This window comes from Sturnus vulgaris, chromosome W, assembly GCF_052056855.1.
Source record: "Sturnus vulgaris isolate bStuVul1 chromosome W, bStuVul1.hap1, whole genome shotgun sequence".
Lineage (NCBI taxonomy): Eukaryota > Metazoa > Chordata > Aves > Passeriformes > Sturnidae > Sturnus > Sturnus vulgaris.
Genome location: NC_142282.1, coordinates 65,172,884 through 65,191,128, shown reverse-complemented (window position 1 = coordinate 65,191,128; position 18,245 = coordinate 65,172,884). Strand labels below are relative to the sequence as shown.

The 18,245-nt window shown below is 40.8% G+C and overlaps 1 protein-coding gene across 7 annotated transcripts in view; it reads right to left on the bottom strand.

The window, feature by feature from the left end:
* Window positions 1-18,245, bottom strand: part of LOC148220323 (transportin-1-like) — a 143,553-nt gene that overhangs the window by 96,529 nt on the left and 28,779 nt on the right. For all 7 annotated transcript variants that reach the window (XR_015798843.1, XR_015798845.1, XR_015798847.1 and 4 more), the window contains exon 5: window positions 11,219-11,368. Coding sequence is in view for 2 of the 7 variants with exons in the window: in XM_088155465.1 (XP_088011591.1) it covers window positions 11,219-11,368 (150 nt within the window). In the remaining 5 variants the exon portion in view is untranslated. The remainder of the gene's footprint in view (window positions 1-11,218; window positions 11,369-18,245) is intronic.

Sequence of the window (18,245 nt, the reverse complement as noted above, 5' to 3'; positions counted from 1 at the left end):
CAGCTTCCATACCCATACAGTCAGCTAATGAAATCGCCACCACTGGTACAAAGGCAAGTTTGCCTCTGAGAAGTGTACAGATGTGCAAATGGAGACACCAATCTCTGCAGAGGTGTATCCTAATATATTAAGAACTCTGTTGAGAGGAGCCTCAACATTGTTAAAAACTTATTCAGTGGGGCAACGAGATGAAATTAGAAGAGATATAATGCATAATGAAGCATTACAAGATCCCCAAGCCCTGAGATATGACCCGACCCATCCCCATGTGGGCAGGACTCTTGCATGATAGAAACCACGCAAAGAAAATGGACTGGGAAACTCATCACGGAAAACAAACTCAGGCTATTGAGAGGAGCCCAAAAACTGAAATGTGAACATACTCTACCCAAGATAATAGAAAGATCAAAAACTCCTGTTCACTTCCGGGAAGAGTGAAATAAGCTGTGGAGGACGGCAGTGACTTTAGGTATTTACATGAGGCTCTGAGGGGACAACCCTCTGCAGTAATAACAGACTTAGTCAAAGTAGTACAACAAGGGGGAAACACAAATAACAAAAACCTTCCACAGGAAAACCACTCCCCATCCCCCCAACCCTTTTGAGACAACAGAAACACAAAAAGGGAAAAAACCCTTTTGCCTCATCAGTGGCCCATTATGACCTATCAATGGTCTGATAAGGATGGGCCCCATATCTACTTACCAGTAGGACCTAGAAAACAAACTTTTAATTTTCTAATTGATATAGGAGCCCAAATATGTCTAATCACCTCCACAGATGCTGAAAAACTAAAATTTTAAAAGAAAACGGTCCATCTAACAGGATTTAATGGACAAAGTATTATATGTTATACTGCTAAATTACGTTTATGGTTACCTGGGGGAAACGAATGACCTCACGCACATTTGCAATTGCAGACCATGAATAAAATATTTTAGGATACGATATTCTTAAAGGAAAAGTTTGGGAATTGCCCAATGTGAATGTTTGGTTATTCGGGCCTGCAAAAACTCCAAATAATAAATTTTCTGGAGAAAATAGAAAAATTAATCTATTAAAAATATCTCCAGTTTTACCTGTTTCTACTGCAACCAATATCAAACAGTACCCTGTTTCCCCTGCAGCCAGAGAAGGGATAAATGAAGTAATTTGGGGTATAGAATACAGGGGTATTTTATTTAGGACACACTCCCCATAAAATTCTCCTGTTAGGCCAGTAAGGAAATGGGAGCTGGTGCTTAACTACTGATTATTGGTGGCTGAATGCCAACTCAGGACCATCTCCTGCGGCCATCCCTAACATTGCTAGTCTCACTGCTACCCTGCAAGTAGCTTCACATAAATGGATGGCAGTTTTAGATGTAAAAGACATGTTCTTCATGGTTCCACTTCAGGAAGAAGAAAAGCCCAAATTTGCATTTACTTGGGAGGGGACATAATATACCTTTAATCGCCTACCCCAAGGCTATAAGCATTCACCCACAATAGCACACAATGCTCTAGCTGAATTCCTTCAACAAATAGAAATCCTGGGAGGGGTACAAATTTATCAATACGTCGATGATGTGTTGATAGGGGGTGGTAAGAACAACAGCACAGGATATATGGAATAAATTAAATTATGAGGGGATAGAAGTGCTCTCTGCTAAATGCCAAGGCCCCTCTAAGGAGGTAAAATTCCTGGGAGCCTGGTGGATTTCTGGTCAGGCTGTAAACCCAGAGAAAACCATTACAAAATTAGATGCTAAACCCACCCGACTACTAAAAAGGAACTTCAAAAGATCATGGGTACTTTAGGATATTGGAGAAATCATGTTTCTGGATTTTCTATAATAGTGAGGCCATTGTACTCAGTAATGAGGAAAAAAACAGACTACAGGAGTGGCTTGACAGTCACAAATAGGCTTTGCAAACACTAATAGAAGAGTTAACATATCAATCACTTGGACCAGTTCATCCCAGTGATCCTATAATAGTTGAATGGGGTTTTGCTGAACATGGGACTTAATGCAATATATTCCAGAAAGGCCCTCATGGACCCAAATAACCAAAAGGTGTGGATGTGGTAAATGTAAATGAGACTGATAGTAATGTAGATTTAATCATCATATGCAGCTTGATAGCCAGGATGCCTTGGCAAGAGCAAACAGAGTTCTGCAGATTGCAAGAAGATTGGATCAAGTCTGGCTGACGGGAAAGATTTTACTAAGTAGAAATGTAAACTTTGTCTGCGTGATGTTTAATTAGATGACTATAGTAAAATTACTAGCCTTCATGTAAATGGTATATAAACACATGTAGCACGCAGTAAAAAGTGGATTCTGATCACCAGTCAGTAGTCCCCATCTCTCTCTCAATCGTCGATAAAAAGAGTTCAGTTTCACAGCATTAAAAGATACTGAAAAGAGATAGTCTGACTGGGAAAAGGGATTATTGTCTCTGACCCTAGCCCTCAAACAGGTAGAGAAAATTCAACAGCATCAACCTGTGCAAATCCAAGCACCTTTTAACCTGTTAGCCACTATTGAAAAAGGCAGTGCTCTGCCTAATGGGATTACACAAAAAACAACAGCATACAAATGGTATGCGTATTTCTCAGGACTCACGGATCAGATGGATATAACTAAAGGACCAACAAAACCTATAAAATTGCAGATACCTGTGACCCCAGATATGCTGGCTTAGCAACAGCCATATAAGCCTAGTCCTACACAGAATCCTCCCCCATTAACTTCGGACTTTGAAGTTAGATACCTGTTTCATTGATGCCTCAGCCAAACAGATTGATGGCAAATGGAAGTACAGAGCAGTTGGTCTTAACTTTCAGAAAGTAATGGAAGTAGAAAAAGAAGAAGGAATGGGAAATGCACAGGTGGGAGAATTAAAGGCTGAACTGCTTGCAGTAAATGAGAAAGAAAGGACAAAATATGTTTGGGCTAATGCCACAGTGCTGGTGTCAATGGGAAGCATTAGGTTGGCAGGTAAATGGAAAGAAGGCTTGGCAGAAGGAAGATTGGATATGGTTCTTGTTACAGACTCAATCCCAACCAACCCACAAAGGATAGTTCAAAGCTCATACCAATACTCAAGCCTTATAGACCAATTGAAATACCAAGGTGGATCATATGGAAAAAAATAGAAAGATAAAAATTGATCACTTGGAAGATCCACAACATTGGTATTGATTGACTGACTGGTTGCAGTGTGAGAGGAATGTTGAATTTGTCTTTACAAATGAGCTGTGGATCTGCTTGTACATAAGGCTAGCACTGAGAGATAAAAGAAACAATGGGATGGATTCCACTGATTGATGAATGGAAAGAGATATTTGCCTTTACAAACAAACTGTAGGGCTGCTGATAAATGAAATTGGATATCGAAAGATGAAAGAAGCAACGGGGGGGAAACTATGAATTCTGTAAGAATTAAAAATTAAAAGGGAGGGTTATACATTAGAGGGGAATTTCAGGTATCAGGCGTTCCGGGAAGTCTGTGCCTCTCAAGTACCTCAGCCAATGGGGAAAGAGAGAGGGAAATGCGGCCGGGAAAATAGGATAAAAAGGAGGCTGCGTCCTCCAAAAATGTGAGAGATCCCAGGGGAATGTCCCATGGCCTCTCCCTTTATTCGAATAAAGCAAAAAGGACTCCTCTGTCTCCTTTTTGGACATAAACCTCTGGTGTTTGTGGATTAATTTTCCTGACACCTGTAAACTGGGGCATGATGGAGGTTTTAGTTTTTGCATAACAAAGTAGAGGTTGGCCATTGACAAGGAAGATGTGTAAAGGCATTCTCACACAATGTCTCCAGCGCCAATTAAGACATACAAAATCACCCAGACCAGGCACTGCCTTTACTTATCAAAAATAACAAGGCACTGTGGTCCACTTAGCAAATAGATTATATTGGACCTCTGAAGACATCTAATAGTTACAAGTACATCCTAAGAGGTATGGAAGTGGTATCTGGACTGTTAGTTGCTACTAAAAGCAGGCAAGCTGATGCCAAAGCTACTCTTTAAGGACTCTGTAATTGGTTTTCCAGTCTCCCTATTCCAGATTCTATACAGTGACAATCAAACTTCACCAGTGTGATGGTGCAAGAGAGACACAGAAAGAAAACTATCAAATGGGTTTTTCATGTACCTTATTATTCCCAAGCAAACAGGATGGTGGAGCATAGAAATGGTTTGCTGAAACACTACATTAGACCACATGAATCTGGACGAGATGAAAGGTTACTCTCTATATTATATGAGATAAATAACTGATATGAACCAATGGGTAGTCCTGTTTCACGAACTTTCTTGAGCCCCATGTCTCTTGAATCACGATCAAATTATAAAATTGAAGCTTTTCAGGAGAATTTAAAATTAGGCCAACCAGTCATGGTCAAATTACCCCAAACTGGAATTGTACCTATGACTACAAAGCACACTCAAGCTCCACTAGCCTGGGTGGCTACTGACTCTAATGGTCACCAACACAGAATCAGTTCCAGATGGGTATTTACCACATTTTCAACTAAGGAAACTAACCTGTCCCATCTGGTGCATTTGCTGAAATATACATTATTTTATTTTAGAGGCCAATGGCTGCTATTGGTCATCATCCTGATGGTAATACCAGGAACACTGCAGTAGATACCAATATCCTCCAACACACTTGGAGGACTGCTTAAGCATGGACTTGTGAACAAGACAAATCCCATAGGCCAGTATGTATCTGTCTAGAACGGTCCCCCTACAACTGGTAGATGGTGGTGTCATGCATTAGTAGAAGTCCTTTGAAAGGCTACTAAAGACACAGCCAAACTAGAAACACAGAATATGTAATATCACCAGTTTGTCTCACCCCAAATCTAAAGGACTGCAAAGTGAAACAGAAAAACACAGTTTTAGTTCATTATGACATAGAAGCTGAGTATATCCTGGAGTATATAAGGGTGCCTAGCATTCCTCCCACGAGTGCCACCAAAATTATCAAAAAGCCTGTAAAACTGACCCCAAACATCTCACTGGTCAGGCCCTATGTAGTCAAATTGGTAGGACAACAAATACTGTCTAATCCCTCTTGATCTTCTCCTGGGTAACCCAAAATGATTGTATTCCATATCTATCTGTGCCCAAAATTGTTAAGTGTTTCTTCACGACCCAGCAACATGGCCAGAAATGTAACCCTAGAGCCAGAGGAGTACCGATCTTATTAAGCTCGGGGCATTCAGGCAGGAACTCTCTTGCCTCTTGGTTCTGGCTCTTTTCCTTTCCTTCTTGCAGGGAGAGAACTGAGGCAGTGTGGGTGGAGGCTCCCCTTTGGTTTTTCTTTGTTTCTCTCTGGCCTCCGGAGGGAGTTGCTTTGGGCTGGTCTCTAGACTGGCAAATGTAGCAACTTGAGAAGCTGCATTTAGCAATTAAAACTATTTCAGAGTGAACTTCACAACATCTGTCGGCAGCGCAGAGCCAGAGCCAGTCGGGCCTGGGGGGTGCAGTTTCCAGTGCTTGCAGAGACCGTTTCTTCTCCCCCTGCAAACACCAACAGCTTGGAGACAGCAGCACTGATCCTGACTGAGTCCAGTGGGTGGCAGGAGGCAGCAAGTGGCAGCACTGATGTCACACACACGCACCACCACAGCTGCCGAAGGGCTGGAGCTTCCCAGACAATGCCAACAATTCCCATCTGCCACCAGAACTGCTTTGTAAGCTCCTACATCCCAGTTTTTTGTTCCAGGGGTAAAGTTGAGGTGAGCAAAGTTTGTCGGTAATTTTCCCATTGCCTCTCCACACAGGGTCGACTGAGGGTGCCATCTTGGGGGGAAGGGTTTGTCTGCCATTTTCCCTTTGTCTTTCAAGCCATGAGGTCATCAGTGGAAGGTGCCATTTTGGGGGAGGGGTTTCTCCACCATTTTGTTTCTCTTTGATCCCAGGGAGTCCGTGAGATTTAGCAATTTTGTATCTAGTGATTATTTACTGTTATTTTTTGCCTGATGCTGTTTCATTTTTTAGTGAACTGTTATTTTTTCATTTATATCTACTCATATTTGTTTCTCCTTATTGGTGGAAAGGGATTGGTTAAAAATAAATAGAAGGTAACTAATTTTGGAGTGTTTGTCCCCTTAAATTGTCTTAAACCAACACAGGTCTTTTAAAAAAGTAGAAATGTCTATGCAAACTGATGTTACAGCTTTTAGACCAAAGTGTTTGCCTTTTATACATACCTCTTCTCTTGGATGGTATGCCAGGCTGAACAAGAGGACATTAACTTGTTTTAGGAGGGATGTAACTGGTATATTTTGAACTGGGATGGGGGTATTAAACACCATTGATCTTGAAACCCTAGCTAATAAATTAGGAACGACCATTTATGATTTGAGTACTATAGAGCAATCTTTAAAGTCCTCCTAATCCACTTTAGGAAACACTCAGTGGTTCTCTTCAACTCTCTTTTCTGAGACAGAAAAATATTAAAATGATAATCATGAATTGCTGGCGGATGCTTCAGGAATTACTCAATGTAATGTGTCTGGCACTAAGATGTATCCAAGCTCACTTATGGCTACAAACTACCAGTGCTGCAATAATTAGAGAATGAGGAAATGGATTTTTACTTATTAAAATTTGAAAGGTAATTTGGGACAACTAAATTTCAGAGGGAATTTCAGTCCTGGTGGTCTTCAATCAAATGTTCCTATGACCCAGTCGCTAATAAGGCCACAGCTTTTTTATGGACAATAAGAAATGCTCCAGTGTATACCTAGCCTAGTTCTGGCCAGGACGGGGTTAATTTTTTGCAGTAGCAGGGAGGGTTCCTGGCTACTCAGAGGTTATTCTATATCACCTCTGGTCATTGCTAGGGGAGGGGAGAAAAAGACTTGCTTTAGAGGGGTTGAGAAAACATAGTGGGTGGAGCAGTCAAATATTGGTTATTGTCAGGGGCTTTCCATGTAAATAGTTTCTTTTTCTTACACCTTTTATTATTAATATTGTTGCTGTTACTGTTGGTTTTCTATCTCATTGCTGTTTCAAGTAAATAGTTCTTATCTCAGCCCACGATCTTTGCCTTTTGTGCCTCAAATTCGTGGGGGGTGGGGGGAAAGCAGTACATGGTTTTAGCAGGAGTATTAAATTTGAAAATACCATTCCTAAACCACAACAATACCATATACCAAATCATTACACTGTGACTAAATCACAACAAAACCATACTCCATCTGTTGCAACACTGTACATAGGCTTTCAAAAACCATCACACACACAGAGCAAACAACTGAGGTAGATGCTTGTATGGTGAGAGTATGACATGGACTTATATGTTAAAGTAACACTTAAAAAGTCCAAGATACCTGTTTAGAAGCAGAACAAAGCATTTGTCACTTTGAAATGTACTCTGATGCTGATCCTGAATCCATCCAGGTATACATAGGACAAGGATGTGCATGTAAAAGAACCCCTTGTGTTAACAGTAAATAACACAAAGATCCAGCTTTCTAACCACTCCAATCTATGTATTCGTAACTTTATTAACATAGCAGGATGTGATGTGAACTATTCCCTACAAGAAACTGTGTTCTAGAACATATACGGCAACTCTGTGTTATATGACACTTTGTCTCAAACACTACCCTGGTAAAAAAGCTGTTGGAACATCCTGATCTACACAAACTGGTAAAACAACTGAAAAGGGAAAGTTGGAAAACACTAATCACTGTCCCAAATTATGTGGAAAAAATACATCATGTCTTAGAGCAAATAAAAAGAGATGGAGAACATAACTAGTGGGACAGCTCTTTTAGATGCTGTTGGGAGGAAACAGGTAAAAGCAGGAGAATGGTGAGAAGGATAGATTTGCTCAAGGGACCTTGCAGCTGGGAATGCCATGGCCTGGAGAATAACTGTGGGAAACTCCATGTATTATGCCTACTGCTGTTTATCCTCTGTTTTGAGAAGTAGAATCTCTGTGTAGAGATAACATAGGTGTTTGGAGAGACCCTCTCACAGACATGCTTGAGCTCTCAGTCTTAGGAGATGGAAGATCAAAGCTCAAAGATCATTAAAAGCACAGAGGAGATTACAGCATGGTGGTAAACTACGCTTGTGTAGGCCCTTGATAAATGGGTGCAAACAGCAGCCCCACCACCCACTAGGAAGGACTGAGTCTGATGGTGCTGTGTTCCCACTTGTGTATTTCTGCCCAGGTGTTGCTTTGAGATCCTCCACTTACTGAGGTAATTAAATAAATTTATTCCTTGCATTTAAGCGGTGGTTTTGTGGTTGTTCTGGCCACCTGCCTGTGTCAACTCACACAGATGATCTCCAACCACAATGGGCATTCTGGACTTAATGTTACATCCTGTTATTGTAATATTATTATTAATTGGAATCTGTTTTTTATTAGTAATCATTGTATATATGTGTGGTACCTAATCCAACAAATAAGGATACTAACCCTTCCAGAAGTATATAAATTGAAATAATAAGTGGGATTTTGCCAGAATCCATAGCTAACTCCGTATTATGCTCTGTTTAATATTTCTGGCTAAATTCTAACTGATTTTGATAACTTTGTGTGTAAACATGTAATGTATAATTATAAAATAGCTAATACTGTCAAACCACATGAGTTAAAATAGTAAACCTTAGGAGACTGATGTACCTCAGCATATTTAAGGATAATGTACACATATGCAGTGGATGCTTTTATAGCATGAAGGCAAGAGATACCTGCATTACCATTTCATAAGACAATGATTGACTGAAGCCAGATGGAAGAGTGTAGCAGGATGCTCTGCCTGGAATGGGGAAAACAACTTAAACAATGTCCTATTTGCAATGCTATCAGAAAGAAATTAAGAAGGAGGAGTCCTGCTGCTTTTGGTATTGAACAATGCTGAAACCAGTGTGACTTATCAATCCCAAAGTTAAACATCGTCATAGTGAGACAAAGATGTGGTAGACCTGGTAAAATACCCGGATAAAGGAACAAATTATACTACTGATAACTTATCTAAAGCTGCTGAGCTGACAGAGCTGGTCTGGAGACATATGACTGACAATCACTTTATACTATAAAAGCCCAGTCCCAAATTTTAATGTCAGGGTCTTTTAACACACCCCTTCTTGAACTGTATCTGTGGAGATTCCTCCCTTAAATGGGGATACCTCTCAAGGTTACTCCTCAAGGCAGAGCAAAAGTGATTTGCCTGGCCATGATCATTGGTATGGGTGAGTAACATCAATTTCTACTTAATTGTTTTTGCTAGCTTTAATATTGCTTCAAAATAGTGCACCATACTATACTAGTAGTTACAGCTCCTATACTGTGCAGTGAATAATTCTGATCAAGACATTTTTGTCTAATCATTATAATAATAAGTCATATATATTTATATAAATACATCTGGTTTGTCATCCTTAATCTTGCAGGACAAAGTTGTATAAAGGTTCAATTACACCTATATAATACTTTAGACGTAAACTGCTAACCAAGTCTGGAGCTAAGATTGTATCCAGCTGCACCCAGGCTCTTCTCTCTGAGGAGTTTTAGAAAGCAAGGCGGTCCTTTCTGCACCTTGTGACTCAACCAGAGGGCTTCTCTAATAAACTTTGTCTGAAGCTGTCCCACTTTGCCACAACACAGCCACTCTGCCCCAAGCCTGTACTACTGCAGAGTTGCAGGACCTGGCACTTGGAGTGAATGAACTCAACAGACTTACAGGGTCCATAGTGCATAGACTAAGGCAGTATATCTGTGTGTATATCTAACAAAAGACAGGTGATGGGGTACTAGGAACTGTGTGACCTGGAATGATGTAAATGGTATGGAATTAGGGGTGGAAAATGTTCTGGTTTCTGCTAGGAGAGTTCATTTTCTTCTCAGTAGCTGGTACAGTGCTGCGTTTTGGATTCAGTATGAGAATAATGCTGATAACACACTGATGTTTTGGTTGTTGCTGAGCAGCGCTTACCCTGAGTCAAGGGCTTTTCAGTGTCTCATGCTCTGCCAGTGAGGAGCTGCACAAAAGAAACCAGGAGGGACCATAGCTGAGACAGTTGATCTGAACTGGCCAAAGGGATATTCCACACCATAGAACATCATGTCCAGTATATAAACTGCGGGGAGTTGGCTATGAGGGGCCAATTGCTGCTCAGGGATGTACTGGGCATCAGTCAGTAGGTGGTGAGCAATTGTATGGCACATCACTTGTTTCTCTTGGCTTCTGTAACTCTATGTCCTTCTCATGACAATGATTAGTAATATTATTTGTATAATTTTATTACTGAAATTATTATTTTGTTTCAATTATTAAGTTGTTCTTATCTCAACCTGATTCTGCTTCCCACTGGGGAGAGAGATGGGGGAGTGAGCAGGCATCTGTGTGGTACTTAGTTACTTAAGGGTGAAACCATAACATTATTTTATAACAGAAATCAGCTGATACAAGCTGAATGCCTTTCTGAACTTGTAACCATTCCCTGTTTTTTACTACTGTACCTAATTATACATTTATTTCACTTTTTTCTAGTTTTTGGAGTGGACAAGGAAAATTACAATTGTAATAATTGGGAGAAATCATATTCTCAAAGAGCAGACAGAAAAGCAACATTACCTAGAAATAAGTAAAAATAACAAATATTCATGTTATGGAAGAGGTGTACTAAACCACAGGATTTAAGAAATTAAAAAAAACATACAACAAAAACACTTGTAGCTGATGTTCTGATCACCACACTTTATCTACTGTTTCCTGACAGAAGCTATTTCAAAAACATAAACTCCTTATGTTAATGTATGTAACATCTGGTGTAATGATTCCCTGAAGAGGTGTGCATATGGGGGAGCAAAGAGGAAATCAGCTAACAAGTGTTTTACTAATGCAAGTGGAATGCTAAAATAGTTCTGAAGTCAGAACTTTTACCTTACTCCTGGTCTTAGGTATAAAAATTGGCAGCAAGCTAAATTTTAGCAGATTCAACTAAACTTATGTTCAGTCACATTTCAAGAGATACGAACTGAATTTCTAATTCAGTTTTAAGAGACTAGGAAGGAAAAATATATTTGTATATTCACACTGAAGATTAATACCAGAATCAAATAATGATGTAGTTGTGACAATTATCAGAAGCAAACAGTTTTAGGAGTTTAATAACTCTCACTAGCACAACTCTCACTTATATCAGTAACACGTTCAGTGTGCAGAATACAGTAATAAGAGTAAACTTACCTACAGTAGCTCTAATTAAGGGAGAGGAATCACCAATATTGTTCAAACATTCACTTTTAATGAAGTCAGTTACCCCATTTGGAAAGTTGTGAAAATGTGCTTTTACATTATTCTTCAAGATGAGACCACTCAAGGAACGTGTTGGCTCATCTGCAACAGAAAATAATTGTGTTTATAACTTCCATCAGTTCTTAGGATAAAGTAGATTTGCAGAACAATGCAACAAGATCAAAGCTTACAGTGATAAATATTAATCTTTATTTCCTTATCCCTCCTTCCAAATATAACCATCAATTTACATAGCAAAGTTTTTTAGTTTCAGAGTTCACTTGTGAACAGATTCATGTTTAGTTCTTCAACCAAGGGCATAAGTAACTTGGTATTATTTCTGAAGCGTGCTAAAAGTGAGATGCAAGGTTCTACATAGAATGGATTAGCTTAGAGTATAAGAAAATTTAAATTTAAATTTTACAGCAATCCTAATCAGCCAAAAAAGCTAATTTTAATCAGCATTGTAGCCTTTGGTCAGTTGTGCACCCCCAGCATACCCACTGGTGAGGTGGTTTGAGAAGCAGAAAGGCCATGGCTCTGTGTAAGCCCTGCTCATCAGTAACAAAAACATCCCTGTGTTATCATAATTGTTTCCAGCACAAATCCAAAACACAGTCCCATACCAGTCACTGTGAAGAAAATTAACTCTACCTCAGCCCAAACCAGAACAGAAGCCCTGATTTTGGCAAGAAGTAAGGATGTTTAAAGTTCATTTGCACCAAGAGTTACAGTTTACACACAGATCTATTCTAGACCTTCAAAACTATTGTTGGGGGTTGAATTGTTCTCTTTTCTTTCTGTGGAATTTTTCCCATTGTTATGCTAAGTATTTGTGGCTACACCTTAGTAGCAATAGTTTTCTCTCGAAGGGAGGTGGGGGATAGGGGGAGACCGGAAAAGGAAAGGAGGGACAGGGGCCTGGGCTCTCTGGCTCTCGCTCTCTCACTTGCTCGTGGAGTCGAAGGAAGATGGCCAGGGCTCCTACCTAGCATCCTCCCCGCCATCCCAACGCCAGGACCCACGTTCCCTGCTGTCGGACATCGCTCTGCTGCCTTCCAACTTCATCCTACAACCTCCGGACACTCTGCTGAGCACCACGACTGACACCGTGAGGGGGGAGTCGCTCCTCCATCCCTCTCACACCTGGGCCGCTGCCACCATCACTCAGACCCCTTCAGCTGCACGGGACCTGCCCTGCCCACAGCACCGGTAACTGAGCACAGGGAGAGGGAGTCTGCGGCCAAAAAGGACTGGAACTGAGCTATACTGTTCTGTTTTGTTGTCAATTTTTATAGCTGTTGTTGTTTCTTTTGTTTGCCTTGTTAAATATATTAGTAAAGAACTGTTATTCCTATCCCCATATCTTCTGCCAGAAAGCCTCTGATTTGAAACTATAATAATTAGAAGGGAGGGGGTTGCACTCTCCATCTCAGAAAAAGGGGTTCTTGCCTTTCCTTAGCAAATACCTGTCTTTCAAACCAAGACAACTGTTAACATCCCCAAAGAAATATAAGAAAAAAAGAGATAAAACTTTCAAATATAAAATATTTAAAAACTAAAAGTTAGTGCATCATAACACAAGGACTTTTATCATGCCTATGATGACTGACTGAGGGCCATTAAAAATACTTTCTAGTACAATTGGTGCTAGTTGAACAAAAATGGCATGTTTAAAAAGAGGGGCTACTGCTAAAATAATTTTAATCAACTGATTATGAGTTCCAAAACCAGAATGTTGTATACGAGTATTAGAACAAGATTTAAAAGTATATTTCAGTCTTCCTAAAGAAGCACTAATTTTTATTCTCTGTAACTATAAATATTAATTTACCAACATCACTCTTATATAGAATTCAGTAACTTCATAAACCAGTGTGACAATTGATAAAAGATTCATGTTAATCACAAAAGCATTGGGGTTTGTATAAACCAGAATACTAAGCTCTGAAGTGAAGCATGGACACTAGATAAAGGAAATTATATGATTAAATAATTCTGTTTAAAATCACCTTGTTATGTTATATTATGTTGTATTATGTTACATTACATTATGTTATATTATGTTATGTTTTTCAAATAAGTTGTATCGGCTGCCAGCTTGCAAAATCGGACTTCCCAAAAAGCCCTTCCTGCCTTTGTCTAATCAATGCTGCCTATCCCAAAAACCAGACTCCCAGAACTTCCCTGGTGGTTATCTACAAGGACCGGATGGCTATCTGTGACTAATTATCACCCAAAGGCTTTGTGAATTTGTGAACAACGAGAAACCACAGTATAAGAAGAGACTGCAAACCAAGGTTCAGTGGAGCGTGGAGTGGGCGGTGACTGCTCACGTTCCCCAGCGCGCTGCTTGCTCTTTCTATATCAAATAAAACAATCTAAATTTTGCTGAATATCGAGACTTTTGTCTCTCATTTATAACACCAGGAATCCACCCGATGCATATATATTTACAAGAATTCTATAACTTTGTCTATACTACAGGTTTTAAATACCTACCAACTTCTAAACAATGTAAAAATAAAAGTTCTTGCAGAGCACTGCATTTCAAGGGCCAAACACTTTTCTAGGAGAACAGATTTACAATTTTAAATAAAGATACTAAAAGGTAGATGAGTGGACATACCTCTGTCAACTACAGAATGTGGTTATGAGATGTGACAAGTATTATTATTATCATCATCATTCCCCTGTACTCGGCACTGGTGAGGCCGCACCTTGACTACTGTGTTGTGCTGGTTACACCTGGGAGAGGCCAGACTCATAGTGGTTTTTCTCCATGAGAACTTCGTCTGTGAGTTGATGGGACCAATTGGAGGCTGGTTTGGTTATTGACAGCCCGAGAAACCAATTGGAGAAAGTTAGTTTGCTCTGTGAAAACACATTTTGAAGGAGCTAACCCAGAAAAAAGTTCTCTTTAATTTCCTGCTTTGTTCAAGGTAACTAACCTGGTCCGGGCCCTTTGCCCAGGCCAGGGTGAGGTGGGCCCGTGAGGCCACTGGGCCCCATTTTCAATCAGGGGCCCCAATGGGCAGGAAGAGGAGAGGCCCATTTCTAAAATCCTGGCCTTCCCTTCTCCCCTCCCCCAGAGCCGCAGCTCGGCAGAGCCCTGCCGCCAACTCAGAACAGCTGAAGGGTGGCTGAGCCCGCCCAGCCTCCCGCGTAGCCTGACGGGAGAGGCAGCCGGGCCCTCTGTCTGGAAAGCTGGCATGTCCCGGCAGGGAGGAGGAGTGGCCATGGCCAGTGGGTGCTGCAGCTGAGCCCCAGGGAGGCTGATTGAGATCTTAGCCATCCCCCATCCCCACCCTCCCAGCACGGCCTCAGGGCCTGAATCTCCTAAGATCCTGGCACAGCTCCAGCATGGCCTGGAAGCTGCAGTTTTGGCATTTCCCATGTGAGATCTTAACTCTTTTAATGCTCAGATAAGACTTACAAACCTTCAATCCTCCCCTAAGTGAGAGGGAAAAAGAATAGAAGACACCAAGGTCAGTGAAGCCAGAGCTAAGTTTCTTTAGATGGAAGGAAAATGAGAAGATGCTATGAAGGTTGGCTGAAAATCCTTTTGTAAGCTGTAGGGATGAACTGTATTGCACTGAAAATTCCTATAAACCATGGAGAAAGACATGGGGAGGGTTGGAGTGTTCCATTTGATAGTTCATTGACCAAAAGCACCTGTGTTGAGAATCTCAGGTGGAGAACATCCTAAAGGAGGACATTCTTACTTGAACTCTTGATCAGTCTCAGGTTTACCTGACATGTTCTCTGAATTAAAGGTAAAATCTCTTCACTAATTATTACACTAATTTAATATGTCCAATTATTATTTCCTTGCATATCTATAATACACTGATAGGTATGCACATATCCAAGAAATCCAGTCCTCCATAAGCAGTTATTCAGAATAATGTTGTGTCTGGCCAGGAAGGAAGCCTAAGGAGTTTTCCTTTTATTTACACACTATTTACAGCCCTTGCAAGCCACAATGAAAGCATTATTTTTAGCAGCCACAGTTAGACACAGAATTACAGAATCATTTAGGATGGAAAGGACCTTTAAAATCATCAAGTCTAACCATTAACGCAGTACTGCCAAGTCCACCACCAAACCATGTTTTCAAGTGCCACATCTACACAGCTTTCAAATCTCTCCAAGGATAGTGACTCCATCATTGTCTTGGGAACCCTATGCCAGGGCTTGATAACCCTTTCATTACAGAAATTTTCCCTAATACCCAACCTAAACCTCCCCTGGTGCAACTTGAGATTATTTCCTCTCGTCCAGTTACATGTTACCTGGGAGAAGAGGTCAACCCCCACCTGGCTACAACTTACTTTCAGGTAGTAGTTGAGTGATAAGGTCTCGCCTGAGCCTCCTTTTCCCCAGGCTGAGCCCCCTGAGCTCCCTCAGCTGCTCCTCATCAGACTTGTGTTCCAGGCCCTTCCCCAGCTCCGTTGCCCTTCTCTGGACATGATGCAGCACCTCAGTCTTTCTTGTAGTGAGGGGCCCAAAACAAAGTACTTGAGGTGCAGCCTCACCAGCACCAAGTACACTGCCCTGGTCCTGCTGGCCACACTATTTCTGATATAAGCAAGGACTCCATTGGCCTTCTCAGCCACCTGGGCACACTGCTGGCTCATGTTCAGCCACTGTCAACCAGCACCCCCAGGTCCTTTTCCACAGGGCCACTTTCCAGCCACTATTCCCCAAGCCTGTAGTGCTGCAGGGGGTTGTTGCAACCCAATGGCAGGACCTGAAGTGCAGCCAGGACGAAAAATTATGACCAAAGCCCTCTCTTGCAACCCTATCAAGAGCAGTCCAAAGTAAAACCCTTTGAGCTCTCCTGGCCCACAGCAGCTGCAACTAGCAACCTCCCTGAGTGAGACCCCTGAGACGCAGCAAACTCTTAAGTTTGCTATACTCAGAGGATCATTGAACAATGATAAATCCTGGGCTGATATCCCCCTCCTCAAGGCTTGACCCTTCGCCCATTGAGAAGATGCAAAGGCATCTAAAGTGTGTTTCACTACCTTTGAGAGGAATTTTTCACAGGTACTTTGTACAGACTCTTTATATCTGTGTGCATGTAAGTGTGAATATGCTATAGCAAATGTGGGAGAAACGCTGCTCTCTCTGAGATTCTTAAGTACTTTAGATTTGTAAATTAGGCCTGTAAGCAAGTTACTGCTGTGCTACAGTAAATCCTATATGAAACCTTTGCTAAATTTTTAAATTATAAATCAAGTTAAATGCTGTTAAGGTGCTGCCAAGTTTAAGTTAAGTATTGATAAGTTTAAGAACTGCAAAGTTTAAGTGCTGTTGGGCCTTTAGGTCATTAGATTTTATCCTTACCCTTTCTATCCTTTTGTCTCTCCCCTGCCCCTCCCTGATAATTTTAGGTTTATTTCAGTTTGGATTGACTGACTCTGGATTTTTTTTTTTATTTGCTTTTCCTCAGTGTGCCTTAACCATCTAGTTAGTAGAGTGAACTTTGCCAACGAAAGTTATTGTGCTTTTGCTTTATTTTAAACCTGTTTTTATTCATACCTTTGCAGGTGATTCTTTAAGAAATCTTAAAACACTCATTCATGACACAGTGGGAGCACTAAATTGGGGAGTACCATTCCTAAACCATGACAGCCTTATTTGGTGCCCAATGTGCAGCACAAAGGGTTGAGACAACAACAGATCTGAACAGAGAAGGTTGGAAACTAATTTTATCTAACCATTGGCTGTATTAGGTGTGGAGCCACTGGTCATAATGTTGCTAGGTCTGTTCATGTGGGTGTGGTGCATAACCCTGTGTATGTTCCCATATATGCTCCTTGTAGTGCTCTTTTTCACAGCAGGGAGAGGGATCAGGATTGCTTTGTTGCTGTACTGTAGAATATCTGTTTATGACATGATAACATCAAGTACAATGAGGGATGTGTATTCAGTGTTGCTCTCCTGCCCTGGCCTTGGGTGCTACCTTTGGGAGTCCATTAATAATTGTACCCAGTCTCTGGGGGGAAAAGGGGAGGATGATTTTCCCCAGCCTTTAACCCCCTTTTCCTCCTTCAGGCCTGTTACAGCAGCTTTTGGGAATTTTGAATTCCCTTTGGATGTTAAGGAAAGCATGTTCTTGTTGTTATGTCTGCCAGTTCTCCTCAGTGCAATCCATACCATGTTTAGAGTTAAGAAAGAGGTTTCTAGGGAGGTTATTAAGAGATCTGCCCTGAGGGTGGATAGTCATTACTGATCATTACCAAGGAATTGCCTCAATTTTCCAACTGGAAGAGGTTACACTGTGCCATAAACAATTTGTACAAACGTCCATAAAAATAAGCCAACAGTAAATAACTATATTATATTAGAATTAAGGCTTCAGAAGAAAGATTCTATAGACATAATATTTGGACAACTCTAGGATTTGATTATGTGGTTTCAGGTAGGGAAGAGTTAATTTCTTTTCAGTAGCTTTTACAGTGCTGTGTTTTGGATTTAGAATGAGAATGGTGATGATAACACGCTGATGTTTTAATTTTTTGGTAAGTCATGTTTATCCTAAGTTAAGGAATTTTTTCTTCTCTCATATTCTGCAAGTGAGGAGGCTCACAAAAGAAACTGGGAGGAAGCACAGCTGGGATAGGTGACCCAAACTGACCAAAGGGATATTCCACATCATGGAACTTCATGCCCAGTATATAAACTGGTGGGAGTTAACCAGAAGGGGGCCGATCTGGGTTTGGGAAGGGGGGTTTGGCATCAGTCAGCAGATGGTGAGCAATTGCATTGTGCATCACTTGTTTTTCCCTTTTTATTATCATTATCATTTATCATTATTACTGTATTTTACTTTATTTTCAATTATTAAACTGTTCTTATCTCAACATACAAGTTTTACTTTTGATTCTCCTCCCCATTCCACCAGGGTGGGAGGGAGAGATGAGTGTTGAGCAAGCAGCTGCAACAGTAATCTTCTAAATATTTAATAGAT